Raw genomic sequence first — 17,147 nt, 5'->3', positions numbered from 1 at the left:
GAATAATAATGCTGTTCTGCAATACAGCTGCAAGGTGTCATTCAATCTTTAAAATCCACAGCCCTTCATAAAATACTCAAGCTGTGCTTTCAGTTGTATCCAATCAACAAAACCCAGTCTGGTTGAAATACAATTTGGCGCTTTATGTAAGGATATTAGTTATTCTGTTGCAAAGATAGCCTGCTTTCAGATTTCAGTATGTGTTTAATTGCAGAAGACGTTTACATCATTTTCCTTTTTTGTAATATATACTTTACATATTTTATTGATCTTTTCTTTTTGGGATAGCCTTTTTTTTTTCTTTACAGTCATGATCCCAATCATTTTCTCCCCTACACTATAGATCTTAGAAAGATACCTGTATGTATAGGAGCGGGCAGGGGGGTTACCTCCTGGGTGTGGCTTTATGGCATCAAATCAGTGTATTACTAACTATGCAAGAATTTAAATTGCAGTATGTATAATAGACACACAAATATGAAATCATAAGATTCAGAGCAGCAGGGCTATTGGTGAACCACGAAGCTGGCATTTGCACATTCATGATGTACAGTGTTCTAAGGCAGCTGGCATGGTGTCACGAGAGACTCCTGTGGTGGGTAGGATCTCGGTGGCCGGAACAGCACGAGCGTAGTAGGGGTCACAAGCAGGGGTCCGAGGCAGGCGGCAGGTAGCGAAGTCAGGTAATAAGCAGAGGTCCGAGGCAGGCGGCAGGTAGCGACGTCAGGTAACAAGCAGAGGTCCAAGAACAGACTTCTATGGTACAGGTACAGGTTCAGAAAACAGATCAGGATGTCACGATTGTGCTCGCCACAAACCGGGACCGGACCGCGGGGGTGAGGCTGGGTTATGAGATCACAGACCTTAGACCGCGCAGACTGGTCCGGAGTGCGCAGTTCATAGTCAAACAGGCCGGGTTCAGGACTGGAGATAACAGCATAGTTGTTGGGCAAGCCAGAGTCGGGGTAGGAGATATCCGGGTAGTCGTAGTTCAAGCAGGGAGTCGGCAACAGGAAATCAAGCTGGTCCTTTTGCGTCAGCGCAATCGCTGCAGGTCGGGAACGAGGTTTACGTGAGTGGCGTCCACGACCCATGGCTCCGGTCTAGGAGAGGGAAGACTGACCGCAATAGGCACACCACCAGGCAGCACTAGTAACCCCGTGTTACAGCGCAAACGAAGCAGGACTCTAAGAACCAGGAACTCAGCGTAGCAGCAGCAGGTCTGGAGGAAACTGGACGAGTACAACGAACTGGAACAAAAACAGAGATACGTAACGAAAGAACAAGGCTTGTGGCAGAAACACAGGTAACATCCCATAAGGATCTATGCTCGGCAAGGAAGTGAAGCCAAAGCAGAATATTTAAAGCGACAGTGACCAATCCGGACGAGGGGCATGGTGGAGGCGTGTCGAGGAGCTGCTCGTGAGTGGCTGAGAGACCAGGAAGTAGTGGAGCACAGCTGAGAGTCTGTAACACCAGTGCCAGAATCCAAGATGGCGACGGCAGAGTTCAAGGTATGCATTGGGCGGCGGCATGGGTAGCGACGGGGGGCAGGGGCAGCAGCCGCTGCAGTACTGGTAGTGGGTAAGGAGGGGTCACACCACAAGGGACGTGGCCCCCGATTCCTTACACAGGATCAGAGGCATATGCAATACTGAAGGAGTCTGACTTCAAGCAAAGGCAAAACCAACAGACAGGAAGCAAGCTATAAAGGACAGAGACAGGAGCAACAAGAAGACAGACAGACAGAGGAACCAAGAGCCAACAGAAGGCAGCAGCACACCCAGTGGACAAGGAAGCTATGGCTAGGCAGGAGGTCTAGGCGACCCTGACATTACTCCCCCCTCTCGAGAGCGTTCTCCGGACGATCCTCCAGGCTCTTCCCGGAGGCCTTGATGAAAAGTGGACTCAAGGTGACCCACCTCTGGTGGTTTGTCAGCGGGCAGAGGATACTCCACAGGTACATTGTGTGCTGCAAGGAACCTCCGAATGGGTGCATTCAACCCAAATGCAGGGGCAGAGACATCAGAAACGTGGGCATCAAAGACGGGTGCAGCCTTTCTACATGAGTCAGTGGGGACACAGAGTTCACTCTTCGTGGTCTCTTTTTGTGACCAATATATCTCTTTTAGTTTTGAAATCTGGAACTTCCCAATGGATACGTTCAACTCCATTGCAGAGGCATGGACATCAGGAATGTGGGCATCAAGGACGGGTGCAGACTTTTCACATGGGTAAGTGGGAACATAGAATTCACGCTCCATGGTCTCCTTTTGTGACTGCCGTTTCGTGGTATCACCTAAAATCTCATTAAGACCAGCTATTTGATTTTTCAGCTCTTGAAGCTGTCCTTCTGCACTTCTTTTCATACTTAATGCAGTTGTCAGTTCGGCTTCTTTGGAGTTGAGTCGCGACTCCATATCTCCCAGCTGACTCAGAGTAAAGCTTAAATCTTCTTCATTTCTGATCTGCAGCTGCCGGTACTCCTCCCGGGCATTGTCCAGCTCCAGCTGCAGCCGGACCTTATCACGGGCTGTGTGGTCCAATAATTTGCAGGCATCGGCCATTTTGACCTCATAGCGCTGTGTCAGGCCAGCCACTTGACAGACGGACACCTTCTCTCTCTCCTCCTTTTTTGGCAAGCTGTGTCTTGAGCTTAGCGATCTGCGCCTGCAGCGCTGTGAGTTGCTGAGATGTGTGTTCAGCTGCTAGCTTTTGCTCTTCCTCCAGCGAGGCTCTGGTTATGCTCAGTGTGGCCTTCAGCTCCTCATGCTGTTCTTTGGGGACACACTGGGTACTCAAATAATCTTGCAGCATCTTTATTTTGTAGGCAGTCTGGAAACTTTCTTCCTGCAGAACTCGCTGCTTTTCTTCAGCATTCACCCATTTCTCCTTGGTGTCCTGCGGATGTGTACGCAGTTCTCGCAGCTGACGCTGCAGCATATTTTCTGCTTGTGTGCGCCGCTCCAGGGAGACACGTTCTTCTTGTAGCACTCTCTCTGCATTCTGCAGTGCTGTCTGCACATCTAACTTTTCCTGGGCCAACTGTTTCTTCTCCTCTCCTAATTTATGGAGTTTCTTATCTCCTTCACTGACTTGGACATAGAGATTCTTGCACTCTTGGGTTACAGTTTCAAAACTGATATTTAACCCTTCGAAGATTTGTCTCAATGAACATAGTTCTGTGTTGAAGTGGCAACTCTTCCCCTTAGAGGCTTCCAGCTCTGTAGTAAGCCTGTGAACCTCTTTCTGAGATGCTTCTAGTGCTGCGTCAACTTGAGCCATGAAAGTCTGGTACTGGGCAGAATCCGCGTAGTCCTTCTCCAGCTTACTTGACAAGATCAACCTGTCATTCTCCAACTGATATTTTTCTTTTTCCCAGTCACCCTCTGCTTTTTCCAGCGCTAATCGCATCCTTGACTTTTCTTCTATCAATAGTCTGTTCTCCTCTTCTGATTCATGGAGTCTTTTATCTCCTTCACTGGCTTGGACAGAGAAGTTCTTACTCATTTGGTTTATAGTTTCAAACCTACTATTTAACTCTTCGGAGGCGTCTCTCATCGAACGTATCTCTGTTTTCAAGTAGCATCTCTCCTCCCGATCGACTTCCATCTCTTTTTTGAAGTAACAAATGTCCTCCTGGGAGACTTTAAGCTCTGTATTTAGCCTGTCAATTTCCTTCATAGAACTTTCCAGGAATTCGTTACTTTTAGAAGCGAGGCGCCGATTTACAGCAGCATCAGCATATGCCTTCTCCAGCTCACCTGACATGACATCCAGGTCACTTTCCAACTGGTGCTTTTCTTTTTCCTGGAGAACACACTTAGCAATTGCTGAGGATAGACAGCTCTGTAGTGCAGAATTAGTTTCTTGCTCCTTATCTAAACATCCATAAACACAATCAATCGCTTTCTGTGCAGCTTGAAGCGTCTGAGTAGGGGCATCTTTCTTCTCCTCCACTATTCTTGGGATACGTCTGTGAGTTGCCTTAAGCTGCAGCATATCTCTTTCATCAAATGCAGACTCTGAGGTTAAATTTTCATTCTTAATTCCTTCTGCAACTTCCACAGTAATGCCTCCCTTCTTTTTCTTCTTCTTCCTTGCTTTGAGAAGTTCTGAAGAATCAGTGGTACTGTGTTCACATTTACTGCTCAAGACTGTTTGAGTGGGAGCTATAATTTCAGACATGGGGAAACCACACTTCCCAAGAAACCAGTAAAGAGGAAATGTGTTTTTAAAACAGAAGCATTAGAATGAACAACAGGAATATTAGACACAGAGAGACACAAGATAGGAGAGCTGACCTTTTGAGAATTTACAAAAAAAGTTGGAGCGCAGGGAGAAAAAAGATGGTATTAGACAAAATTCACTTTAATGGGTATCAATACATATAAAAACTTACAATCGGTAAAGCTGCATAGCCCGTAGGGTTCCCAAGCCTGTCCTCACTAACACTGCCTCGATCGGCAGTGCCCTTCTGCGAATCTCCGCCCTGCTCCGAACCCGGAAGTGAAAGTCCAATGCTGGGCTCTCTCGCGAGATCGCTCTTAGGGAATGTGATCGCTTAGGCAGAAATTAAAACCGGACCCCTATAGGCTACGGGTACCACTCTCCAAGACCAAGTGTGTACCCTAAATTCTATGCAACCCCTCACGAAATATAGAAATATCATAGACAGCAGGAAACTAGTACAGAGAAAACTTGTAGTTAGATCTGAAACTTTTGACATCGGACATAGGAATATCAGACAGAGAACCCTGCAGTCAAATCTGAAACCTTTGATATCAGGCGTAGGGATATCATATGTTGCAGAGAAACAAACTTTAGGGGAACTTGCAGGTAAACCTGAAACCAATCATATGAAAAACTATAGATGCAAGAAAATCAAAGCATGCAGCAACAAAATAATGGGAGCACTTTTGTCTTTTGAAATGGGGACCCTGTGAACAGCAGTGGTCCAACCAGGGAAAGCAGTAAATCAAGGTAACCGTCTTAAATAGAAATGTGAGTCTAAAAATCTGCAGTGGCCCACCCACAATGCAGAGACAATTCTTGTCCAGGTAATGAAAGTCTGAAAATGGCAAAAACAGGTACTGCAGGGAGGGTTTTCTTTTTTTGTAAAAGGGAATTCTTCTCAGGGAGAAAGTGGCACAAAAAACCCTGCAGAAACCTTTGCAGCAACAAAACCTTCAGGATCCCAACTGGGATTTCAAAAAACAAAAAAAAAGTACTTATCTTCCTCCAAGCGGATGGTCTGCTGAAGCAGGAAGGCAGAGAATCTGTTCCAGCGAGATCCAGAAGTGGCCTTTGCTTTCTGTCACGAGAGACTCCTGTGGCGGGTAGGATCTCGGTGGCCGGAACAGCACGAGCGTAGTAGGGGTCACAAGCAGGGGTCCGAGGCAGGCGGCAGGTAGCGAAGTCAGGTAATAAGCAGAGGTCCAAGGCAGGCGGCAGGTAGCGACGTCAGGTAACAAGCAGAGGTCCAAGGCAGGCGGCAGGTAGCGAAGTCAGGTAACAAGCAGAGGTCCGAGGCAGGCGGCAGGTAGCGACGTCAGGTAACATGCAGAGGTCCGAGGCAGGCGGCACGTAGCGAAGTCAGGTAACAAGCAGAGGTCAGCAACGAGGAGACTGGAACAGGACAGGGGAGCAAGGACAGGTCTGGGGGCAGGGACTGAGAACAGGAACAAACAGGGACAAGCCAGATTACCAGCAAGGGCTTTTACTGTGAACAGACTTCTATGGTACAGGTACAGAAAACAGATCAGGATTAGAGGCATATGCAATACTGAAGGAGTCTGACTTCAAGCAAAGGCAAAACCAACAGACAGGAAGCAAGCTATAAAGGACAGAGACAGGAGCAACAAGAAGACAGACAGACAGAGGAACCCAGAGCTAACAGAAGGCAGCAGCACACCCAGTGGACAAGGAAGCTATGGCTAGGCAGGAGGTCTAGGCGACCCTGACACATGGTACCTGCCTGAGAAAACTCTATTTATTTATTGGGGAGAGCATTTTTTCAGATATATATTTTTTTCCACGTTAACTCCTATCTATCTCAATGTCTCACAGACCGAACCCTTCTCCTATGCCCAGAAGGAAAGTTAGAAGGCGCTACAATTTATAATGTTATCACCAAATTCATTATAGTGACACTCCAGGTGCATTCCCACATAACGTGTGTGTGTGTGTGTGTGTGTGTGTGTGTGTGTGTGTGTGACAATGCACACTCATTTGCAACATAGTAGTAGGATTTGTAAAAGCTCCGTAATTGCCTTTCACATGAAGGCTGTTATCAAAGTAACTGCTACCATTATTAAGTGAGGGGACTGGGAGTGATTTTACTTTTCAAGCCTAAAAAATATATATATATTTTTTTTTTCTTAGCACTTTTCTTGACTGTGAAACACGAAGAGCTATGGGAGAACAGGCAGTGACGCTTGCCAAAGCAGTTAAATATTCTTCTGCAGGAACAGTAGAATTCCTTGTGGATTCCAGTAAGAATTTCTACTTTTTGGAAATGAACACAAGGCTTCAGGTAACGAAATAAAATCTATGTTTTGGAAAAAATTAAGGAACTTGTTTTCATCTATTATTGTAAGTACATCTTGGCCCATTTCATAGTAAGGAATGTATGTTGTGTTACTCTGTTACACGTCTTGTTACACTTGACACATTGACCTCTTAAGAAGTTACAAAGTCGCACTAGTCTGCTATGAAGAGTTCGCAGTTCACTGCTAAACACTGTGCTTTGATAGTTTTCCAACTGGCAGGCAAAATATCCTTTTTAGTTTTCTTGCTGTGACAACATCTTGCTGAGTTCCACTAACAAAGAGATTAAACTGTATATTCCTCAGGAATGAAAACATTAGTAATTTGCAAAATATGCGCAGAGCGATAATATGTTTGATTGAGCAATAGAAGAAATCGCAACCGCTTATGTGTTGCACTTCTCTGAAGAAACAAAGACAAGATAATTGAGCAATTTGTTTTGTTTTCAAGTGGCCATTATCATGGAAACTTTTTCCAATTAGAAAGACAAAATGTTTGGAGTGCGGCAAATAATTAATTAGCGCAAGAGACAAAATAATAATGAGACAAATTCTTAAATCAAAGAACAGTAGTATTAAACGGAGTAATGCACTGGTGGGAGAGTACTGTGGAGTAATAATTGACTCTAATCCAAACAATCAACAACAATTATTTGCACAGAGCTTGGTTAATCCTTTCTCTGCTGATTTGCTCAACAGTATTTTGAAGAGTAATGTTGTAAACTGTTGCTTGAATGTAAACAGAAATGAGAGCCTAGCAAATGTACAGTATTGAGAGAGACACAAACGATGAAGTGGCATGCAAATTAGAAGCACCTCCACTATTGGTTTATTCTTCTGAGTAGCCTCCAGCGATCTATAACAATTGGGACGTGCAGCTTGGCACCAGCAGCTTCCTAGCATAGAATGGAAGTGCAGCATGGGGGCATGTCTCTGACCTTTACCCTATGCCCAGCAAGGTGGTACTACAGCCCAATATGTGTTCAAGACCAAACCTATACACAGCCCAGTACAGTACCACTAGTTTCACATCTAAAAGTGTCCCACTTTTTCATGATTTTGGGAAATACATACATCGGCAATCCCTTAGGCTGTACCTATAGTGCCGTAGTTGGCGACTGCGACACGGCGGGTGACGTCACCTGTCGCCGTCGCCACCGGCGAAAGTTATGTTTCGCGGGGTTGCGGGATTCCGGCAATTTGATTTGTTCAAGGGTCGTCACGTGACGCGACGGCCCTTGAAAAATCAAATTTTGCCGGCTTTAGGTTTTCGCTCCGTCGCGTGCACTATAAACGCATGCGGCGGCGGTGGCAATGTGTTTTCGGCCGACGTCGCCAGCACTATAAGCGCGGCCTAAAAATAACCCTTGTGTCACGGTCAGTGACCCTGATGAAAGGACAGTAGGCCCCGGGCTTAACCTTTTATTTTAGCCATGCTGCTGCCTGTTTTTCATCACACCGACATTGGCCAACAGCATTCTTTTAAACAATAAACCTTTGGATAGTACAGGCTGCAGTATGCATTCAGAGTGGATATTATCAAGGTTATATGCAACGACTCGTAAGGTTAGAAGGAAAATAAATAAATTACTCTGATGCCTTTCAAGCAATCTCATGTGTTCAACATAGCAACATATTTTGCTTACTTTTTCATATTGCAGCCACCTTGTATGTTTGTGCTATTTGTGAAAAGCATTTGTGAATTCCCCCCCCCCCCCCTTACAAAACTAAACTCAAAGCAATGAAAATTCTTACTGTCACCCCATATGCTTATACCTGACTCTGCAAGATATGCATCACTAAAGCATTTGTTCTGTGGGTGTGCACCCTGCAGTGAGCTAAAGTGTCAAACTCTCTTATATCGCTATTATTTTCAGTTGTAACAGATGCTATGGCTTTTCTAAGATATCTTATTTTGTAGACTGTTATCAGCTTAGTTGTCACAATAGGTCTTGTGCAAACTTCAGCCTGTTCATATGCACCATTTGACTATTCTTTTCTGTATGCCGGATAATTTTCGGTCCCGTATGGCTACCTCTTTCCGACACCATCCATGACTGACAAATTCATGCAAATATGAAACTAGACCCTATCCTTGATTGCATGTATAGTACTTAATTTGTCACTCAACATTTCACTTGCCAAAGCCATTTTCTTTGCCACTCAAATAGGTTTGTGAGCATTATGATCATATTATAGACTTGTGATGTCTGTTTTACTTGACTAACAATATTGTACTTAGAACAGTTTTATATGATATCCATGTGCACTTACCAGACGAAGGTCTGACTCTTGCCACCCACCCTCCTCCACATGGATATGTGGCTGCCGTCCAATAATAAGGTGACGAACCAGGGCGAATGGGGCTCTTGGCGATGAGAATTGCCCAGATGGTGGGGGGAGGTAGGGAGAAATCCAGATACCATCAAAAAGACGCCTGCAGGTCTGGGGCAGCAGGGAGATTTGCAGCTCACCCCATTGGCCCAAATCAGAACCTCTCGTGGGCCAAGGAGAGATATAAAGGGCCTAAGATTAGGTGACGGGAATTATCAATTATTCTGCTGACTGGACCTGGGATCATCTGTTAGCCCACCCATCAACCTCAGACAGGGACCAACATTGTCATTTGCATGATTGGCAATTGGATAGCAAAATTTGGCCTAACAATTTTAGCTTTATTTAGCTATACATGGATAAGAGTATAACCGTTTCTCATAGCAGTATTAGCAATCCATTGTATCAATGTATGTGTTATTGATTGTCACCGCACCAAAAGATGACAGTACATTGCTCCCAGGCAGGCGGCAGGGAGGACGCAGGGCTTGTAGTGTAATGGTACAAGGCTCTGGAGACTGGGCCGTGGACCAGGTGTAGAGCAGCGGCAAAATGGTAAAATAGTCTACTGGAGAGGGGTGCGTTGCCCCTCCCAAAAATGGTTAGGTATTTATTGGTGTAGTTACAGATAGATTGATGCTCTTAGTATGGTCACCTAGGCCAGGTCATAATAAAGTGTAATTAATAAATGCTGTGGTCTATTTAAAATCCACTAATGGCGTGGAGCAAAATATTTAATATGTTGGTATGAAAAGGTAACGCGAGGCGGGGTTTCAAGGCTGGACCGAGCAAGTGCTTGATCTCCTAGCTATTGCGTCATCACCGTTTCTGAGCAGTGACCAAGGTATATAAAAGATGTATTAAGCAATATGTTTCTGCGCCTTACAACAATAGAGTTTGAAAACTGAGTTTATTTCGTTCAAATGTCAAAATAATTCAGTGATCAAATTGTCAGGCGAGTCATCCAATCAGAATACAGAGCAAGTGTAGTTTTCTTAGTACAGTAATCGTTTTAGCCTGTAATACCGTTTTATTGACTGGGCGAGCCAGTTCCAGTCAGGAAATATAAGCTTCCTTTAGCATTAACACATTGAGGGGAAACAAGTAATAAAAGCTGTGCAATGATTCCATTACAGGTGGCTACAACGTTACATCATGGAAACTGCCAGTTCGTATGGCATTGCTATCTACATTTCTATTTATGTTGCGTTCATAAAGGCAGACCTGAACTTTTCCCTAAATGTCAAATCTTTCAGCAGAGAACATATTTTGTATGAGACTGGTTTACATTCTTCCTGTTTTGTAATTAGAACAGAAAGCAATCATTATTTATATTATTTGTATATTGTTTTTTTTTTTTAATGTGTTCGTGATAACAATCTAGTAACTTATCCCACAATAGGAATTTTAAACTGATTTCCAGCAGTTTTCTTTTTTTTTTCTCTTCCCCCTCCACCCTGACCCCCAACATAGAGTTTGGATCTTGCATGGGGAACCAGAGAGTTGGGAAAGAAGTCGTCTGGACCTTTGTAGAAATTATACCCGTTTTGGCTACCCTGTTGAGTATGTACTATCTCAACGTCCCAATCCCTACCTCCATTGCCTTGATTCTAGTGGTGTTCTAGTAACATGAAGTAATGTATACAGCGTTCCAAACACCTGTATAGTTTCTAGTTCATTTTCAAATCTTAAATAATAAACGTTTGAGTGGTATCAAAAAAAGACTTCACATCACTTGGGATTTAAGAAAAGATGAATTCATACTCTACGTTGAACCTCCTTGTTTACTATCTTACTTATGCAGCAATTTGATTGTTGTAAAAACATTAAAAAAAAAAAAAGTTTTTGTTGACAGAGTCAAAGATCTGTTTTGTGAAGCAGACACAATAAATAATTTAATCCCATTATGCCAAACAACACAAATATTTGGTGTTCCAGTGAAATTCAATCTCGTTTTGGATTCTAAAAAGTAAAAGCACAAGGAGACATTGTATTTCAAAGGGGCTGATATGAGTCCAAGAAAAATGTATCTGAATGCTCTGCGATGAGAATCATTTTGGAGAGCAGACAATTATCCTCTTAAATGTCTAATTATTTAAAGATGTGGGTACATCCAGTGGAGATATAAAATGCCCAATTTGGCATCTTTAAATAGTTGATCCAACAGTAGATTTCTAAAGCAGGCGGGTGTTCAGAAATGTATTAAGCAAGTAATATTTCTATTACTCTGTGTAAATCTTTATCACAGCAATTTTAAAGTTAAACCAAGAGCTTTTGTAAGTAAAAGCAAAGCAGGAATGAGATGCGGAGTCTTTGTAGCTGTCAAAGGCCCCATGGTTACCAACCAGGCAGCCTGATGCTTCGGTTCCCACGGGAGTGCGTTGTGGCACCGAAAAGAAGATGGATATGAAATAGTGTAATACGTTCTTAGCGTTGTTGGAGGTCTCAGAGCCTGGTCGAGTTTAACTACACACATTTCCCCCAAATAAAAACAGCATTTCCCAATACGTGGCAACAGCAGTGTGAACGGCGGTGTAATCGGCAGGTAGATTTCAAGGGAATAGAGCGAACACTATAGTGCACATTGTATAAATAATCTATTTAAGTTAAAAATGCACACTCACAAGGTAGACATTCTTTTCTCCAAGTACCATAAAGTTCTGTAAACGGGGATCTCGCAGAATGTAAACAGGCAACGATATCACCGCCTTCTGTATTTGTTTCAGTATGCTGTGCGATGCTCTCGCAGACACTTCTGGTTCAGTTGCTCTGAAGGCAAAGCACCCAGGAACGCTTCTCTATTCCCAGACTCATTGCGTTTCACCTTTCACAGCTTTCTCAGGAGTTTGTAACCTCCACCTGCCTGACTTCTACTATAAATACACCCTTAATAGCACAAATCAATGAACCAATTATACAATAGTTAGCTGAATATATATATATATATATATATATATATATATATATATATATATATATATATATATATATATATATATATATATATATATATGATACGAACCAATCCAAAGTCCAGTAAAGAGACAGCACACCGCACGGGGTTAATCCAAAAATCTATATTCACAACATGAAATACACGTAAGCCAACGTTTCGGTCCCACAGAGAGACCTTCCTCAGGGCCGTGCAACCCACAAGTGCAAGTGACCACACATATATACCCTCACCCATAGTGCAATGCAAACAAAGGGAACCAATCACCAACATGCAATCAGACAGAATATGCAACATAGCTGTGCTCCGTGCCCCCTCCCCTATTACCTGATTATCCAAATGACTCATCATGACATGAGAGTAGGCACTTAAACTATTAGGAGAAAGACACCCTTTAGACACTGGTCCCAGGGTCTACTGCCCTTGCGGGGGAAGGTCGCGCACCGCGCATCTGCAGTGGGCCAAAACATATTGACTGCCGGAGCGCCAGCAAGGAGAGTACGCCGCGCATCACAGCTGTGAGCAGACGCCTCATTGACTCTCCCTGGCCACCAGGGACGCCGGCAGCGCAAAACGCACATGCGCAGTCTGAAAAACCGCCTCGGTGCACAGTTACCCACACACTGACAGTAATAATGGGCTAAACAGAATAGTAATACACAGAGCGTTAAGGTGAACCACAGGGGGACAGGTAGAGGTATAGAGCACAAGGAGCGCATAGCATCACCATAGTATATAAGGACAAAGGAAGTGCAAAAGTGCAGAGGGAGTGATGCAACAGAGTATGAGTGACAAACATAAAAAAGGCATAATGCAAAATCAAGTGAAAGCAGGGAGACTGCTACAAAAAGCAGCTAAGTGAAAGTTCCTCATTTAGGCCACCAGGTGTCATAGTTCTTAGTTCATAAATAAGCCTTGCTTCCTGTTTAAGCAAAGTCCTGCCCCTGTCACCCCCACGGGGGGGACTGGGACCTGCAGAATAGGCATACAACGAAGTGTGGCCAGTGTATGCCTTTTTTCCTTGAAATGTCTAGCCACAGGTAGACACTTCAGGTCTACATCAGAGGCATCACTCAGTAGGGCTTTTCTGATGTTTGAACGGTGCATGGCCATGCGTTCTTTCAGCATCCTTACAGTCTTCCCGATGTACAGCAATCCACAAGGACACTTAATAAGGTACACCACGAATTTAGACTCACAGTTCAGTGGTTGTTTGATTTTAATCGGTGCGCCACTATGCGGGTGATTGTAGCTAGGGCCCAGCTGCATATAGTTGCAGTTGGTACAGCCATGACAGCGGTACGAACCAGGTTTTTTGGCTAACCAAGTGGTGGGTGTGGCATATTTGTCTATTGGGTCAGATCCAGTGACCATGTCACCAATGTTTGGTCCCCGACGAAAGCAGAATAGAGGTGGCTCTCTAGCAAATGCACCAATCCTCTCGTCATTCTCCAGGATGCGCCAATTGCCCCGAATGCAGCGCTTAATGCTGTTGGTAGCAGTACTGAATGTACTGACTATATTGAGCCTGTTGCTCACCGGTCTGCCTGTCGAAGGTGTCAATAGTTCACCCCTATCAACCTGTCCAACCTTTTGCAAGGCAAAATTGATGTCCTTGGCCGAATAGCCCCTCTCCCGGAAGCGTGCGGCCATTTGGGCCAAGGCCCGTTGGGATTCTTCTGGATCAGTGGTGATTCTTTTCACTCGGAGAAGCTGGGAGTATGGGAGACCCCTCTTGAGTGGTACAGGATGGTGGCTGGCTGCACAAAGAAGGGAGTTCTTGTCTGTACTCTTCCGGTATATTCTAGTAGCCAGCGTGCCTCCAATTTTGTACACTATGGTGTCTAAAAAAGCGATTTCCTGGTAGCTGTGGTTGAGGGTAAAACGGATTGTGGAGGGGATTTTGTTTAAATCAGAAACAAATGTCAGCAGCTCCTCTTCACTGCCCGTCCACAGAATGAAGATGTCGTCAATATAGCGAAGGTATTTGACGATATGCCGTCCATGCGTGGTGTCAGTTAATATGTGCAACCGTTCATACAAATCCATAAACAGATTAGCGTACGACGGTGCCATATTTGAGCCCATGGCAGTGCCCGTAAGTTGCAAGTAGTTGTGTTTCTCAAATTTAAAGAAGTTCTTATGGAGGATGACCTCAATGAGCAACATGAGAAAGTCAACTGGTGGACCCTGTTCGACTCCCTGTTCTTCCAATTTTGTGCGTACTGCTTCTAGGCCCCCTGCATGGGGAATGTTGGTGTACAGGCTGGACACATCTAGCGTAGCAAGAATACATTCTGCTGTGTTAACGGAAAGATGGCTGAGCTGCTCAATAAAGTCCGTGGTGTCCTTGATGTATGAACCCATTCCAGCCACCAGTGGCTGTAGATAGAAGTCCACAAATTGCGAGAGGGGGTGGCACAGCGACCCACGGGCCGAGATGATGGGTCTGCCCGGTGGTGCGACTATAGATTTGTGTACTTTGGGTAGTGTGTATAATACTGGCATCACAGGTAGATTTTTGGATTAACCCCGTGCGGTGTGCTGTCTCTTTACTGGTCTTTGGATTGGTTCGTATCATACTTATTTTCTATGGGACTAGCATCTGCTATTATAACCTTTTCTACTGCAGTGTGCTGACTGACCTTCATGTGAATTTATGCTTTATGGGTTGTGCACCTACGTACTCTATTCATTGCTGTACATTCCCTGCGATGGCCTAGCGGGGAGTTGTATTTAGGAAACACTTGGCCTCATTTACATATTCTATCTGCATATGGTTGTGACTATTTGTTATATGTGCAATGGAGGAATTTGCTGACATCACAGGCATTTTTTCGTCCCTAATGGATGTGGCGGGTTTCAGTGATGCAGAGGTCGCACAGATCCGCTTCACAGAGTCCTTTGATGATGTAGCAGGACCTGACAAGGCGGCTGATGTTTTCAATGAGCTCATTAAATTGAAGAAACGTGAAGTGAATTTTTATTTACATGGCCTCACCGTGTCACACTACCACAAAGCGAGGATGCTGCCAAGGGGGTTCAGGGTGAAAAATCAGCCTACCATTGGCAGATGTGACATGGATTTCTGCAAACGCTGGATAGCCATTTTAAACAAATGTTCTTTCGATCTAATGATTCTGGTCATTGACCAATCAAGCAAGGAAATTGCCAAATTGAAGAAGGACATTGCAGTAATAGAAACCAAACATGTGGACACCCTGGCAGCGGACACGGATACCAACTGGCTGGATAAGATGCAGAATACCATTGATGCCTATAGGGCAAATTTAATCAAGTTTAAGAAGGAGAAGCTCCGGCAGGTGACTGCGGACTACAAGGAGCGCAACGTCTACCGATGGCTCCTGGGGCTGGGTGAGACGAAGAGCGGTAGAAGCGGTCCACAGCGACGATACCAGCCTCGGTCTAGGCGGGGTGATGCCGCCAGGATGGGCTACACGACCAGTGATACTGATGCATCAGATGCCCCGGACAACACCTCCATGGAGCCTTTTTTAGGTCCGGGCGATGGCGGTCGAGCGAGAACTCTCCCGCAGGGCACAACGCGCACAGACCCACCAGGAGAGGTGGCCGGAGATCGGCGGTATCCCGTGCGCGAAGGAAAAGCGACAAGGGACACCAGGCAAGCGAGACGGTGATCTACAATCTATCGGACCACTCACTGACACCGGCAGAGGTTAGCATTTTACAGAAAGGCTTATCATTTGTGCCAACCCATATGCAGGATTCCTTTGACTGGGAGGTTGATATGTACAGACTGCACAGACAATTGAAGTTAAAGGATTTCTTCTCTAAGAATATTGATATTAACTCTTCTGGAGACATTACCCCAAATCCATTTAAGACCAGGAGCACCTTTGACCCGCACTCACTGAACCCCAACATAGCTGCATTTATGAACTTGGTGACGAAAGACACACGGAAAATTCTGAAGAATCATAAGACCAGCTTTTTTAATACATCGAGAGAAGAGAGAGCTGCCCTGAAAATGCTACGGGAGAACAAGGGGATTATAGTGAGAGCAGCAGACAAGGGTGGAGGGATTGTGGTTTTAAATTATCAATACTATAAGCAGGAGATTGAGCAACAGCTTGCAGTTGTACATCATTATAGACGCCTCCCGGGGGATCCGACGATAGCCTACAAGAAGGAGATTGATGGCATCATCCGATTGGGCTTGAATAATGCCTGGATCACAGAAGAAACCAGTAAATTCCTGACTCAGGACCACCCTGTGATGCCAGTATTATACACACTACCCAAAGTACACAAATCTATAGTCGCACCACTGGGCAGACCCATCATCTCGGCCCGTGGGTCGCTGTGCCACCCCCTCTCGCAATTTGTGGACTTCTATCTACAGCCACTGGTGGCTGGAATGGGTTCATACATCAAGGACACCACGGACTTTATTGAGCAGCTCAGCCATCTTTCCGTTAACACAGCAGAATGTATTCTTGCTACGCTAGATGTGTCCAGCCTGTACACCAACATTCCCCATGCAGGGGGCCTAGAAGCAGTACGCACAAAATTGGAAGAACAGGGAGTCGAACAGGGTCCACCAGTTGACTTTCTCATGTTGCTCATTGAGGTCATCCTCCATAAGAACTTCTTTAAATTTGAGAAACACTACTACTTGCAACTTACGGGCACTGCCATGGGCTCAAATATGGCACCGTCGTACGCTAATCTGTTTATGGATTTGTATGAACGGTTGCACATATTAACTGACACCACGCATGGACGGCATATCGTCAAACACCTTCGCTATATTGACGACATCTTCATTCTGTGGACGGGCAGTGAAGAGGAGCTGCTGACATTTGTTTCTGATTTAAACAAAATCCCCTCCACAATCCGTTTTACCCTCAACCACAGCTACCAGGAAATCGCTTTTTTAGACACCATAGTGTACAAAATTGGAGGCACGCTGGCTACTAGAATATACCGGAAGAGTACAGACAAGAACTCCCTTCTTTGTGCAGCCAGCCACCATCCTGTACCACTCAAGAGGGGTCTCCCATACTCCCAGCTTCTCCGAGTGAAAAGAATCACCACTGATCCAGAAGAATCCCAACGGGCCTTGGCCCAAATGGCCACACGCTTCCGGGAGAGGGGCTATTCGGCCAAGGACATCAATTTTGCCTTGCAAAAGGTTGGACAGGTTGATAGGGGTGAACTATTGACACCTTCGACAGGCAGACCGGTGAGCAACAGGCTCAATATAGTCAGTACATTCAGTACTGCTACCAACAGCATTAAGCGCTGCATTCGGGGCAATTGGCGCATCC

At 45.0% G+C, this 17,147-nt stretch overlaps 1 protein-coding gene across 1 annotated transcript in view; it reads left to right on the top strand.

The window, feature by feature from the left end:
- PCCA (propionyl-CoA carboxylase subunit alpha) overlaps nucleotides 1-17,147 on the top strand; it is a 421,935-nt gene that overhangs the window by 146,962 nt on the left and 257,826 nt on the right. The window contains exon 12 of the mRNA XM_075590774.1: nucleotides 6,385-6,535. Within this exon, the coding sequence (XP_075446889.1) occupies nucleotides 6,385-6,535 (151 nt within the window). The remainder of the gene's footprint in view (nucleotides 1-6,384; nucleotides 6,536-17,147) is intronic.

The sequence above is a fragment of the Ascaphus truei genome, chromosome 3 (genome assembly GCF_040206685.1).
Source record: "Ascaphus truei isolate aAscTru1 chromosome 3, aAscTru1.hap1, whole genome shotgun sequence".
NCBI lineage: Eukaryota > Metazoa > Chordata > Amphibia > Anura > Ascaphidae > Ascaphus > Ascaphus truei.
The sequence above is the reverse complement of the archived record's forward strand: the minus strand, read 5'-3'. Positions and strand labels throughout refer to the sequence as shown.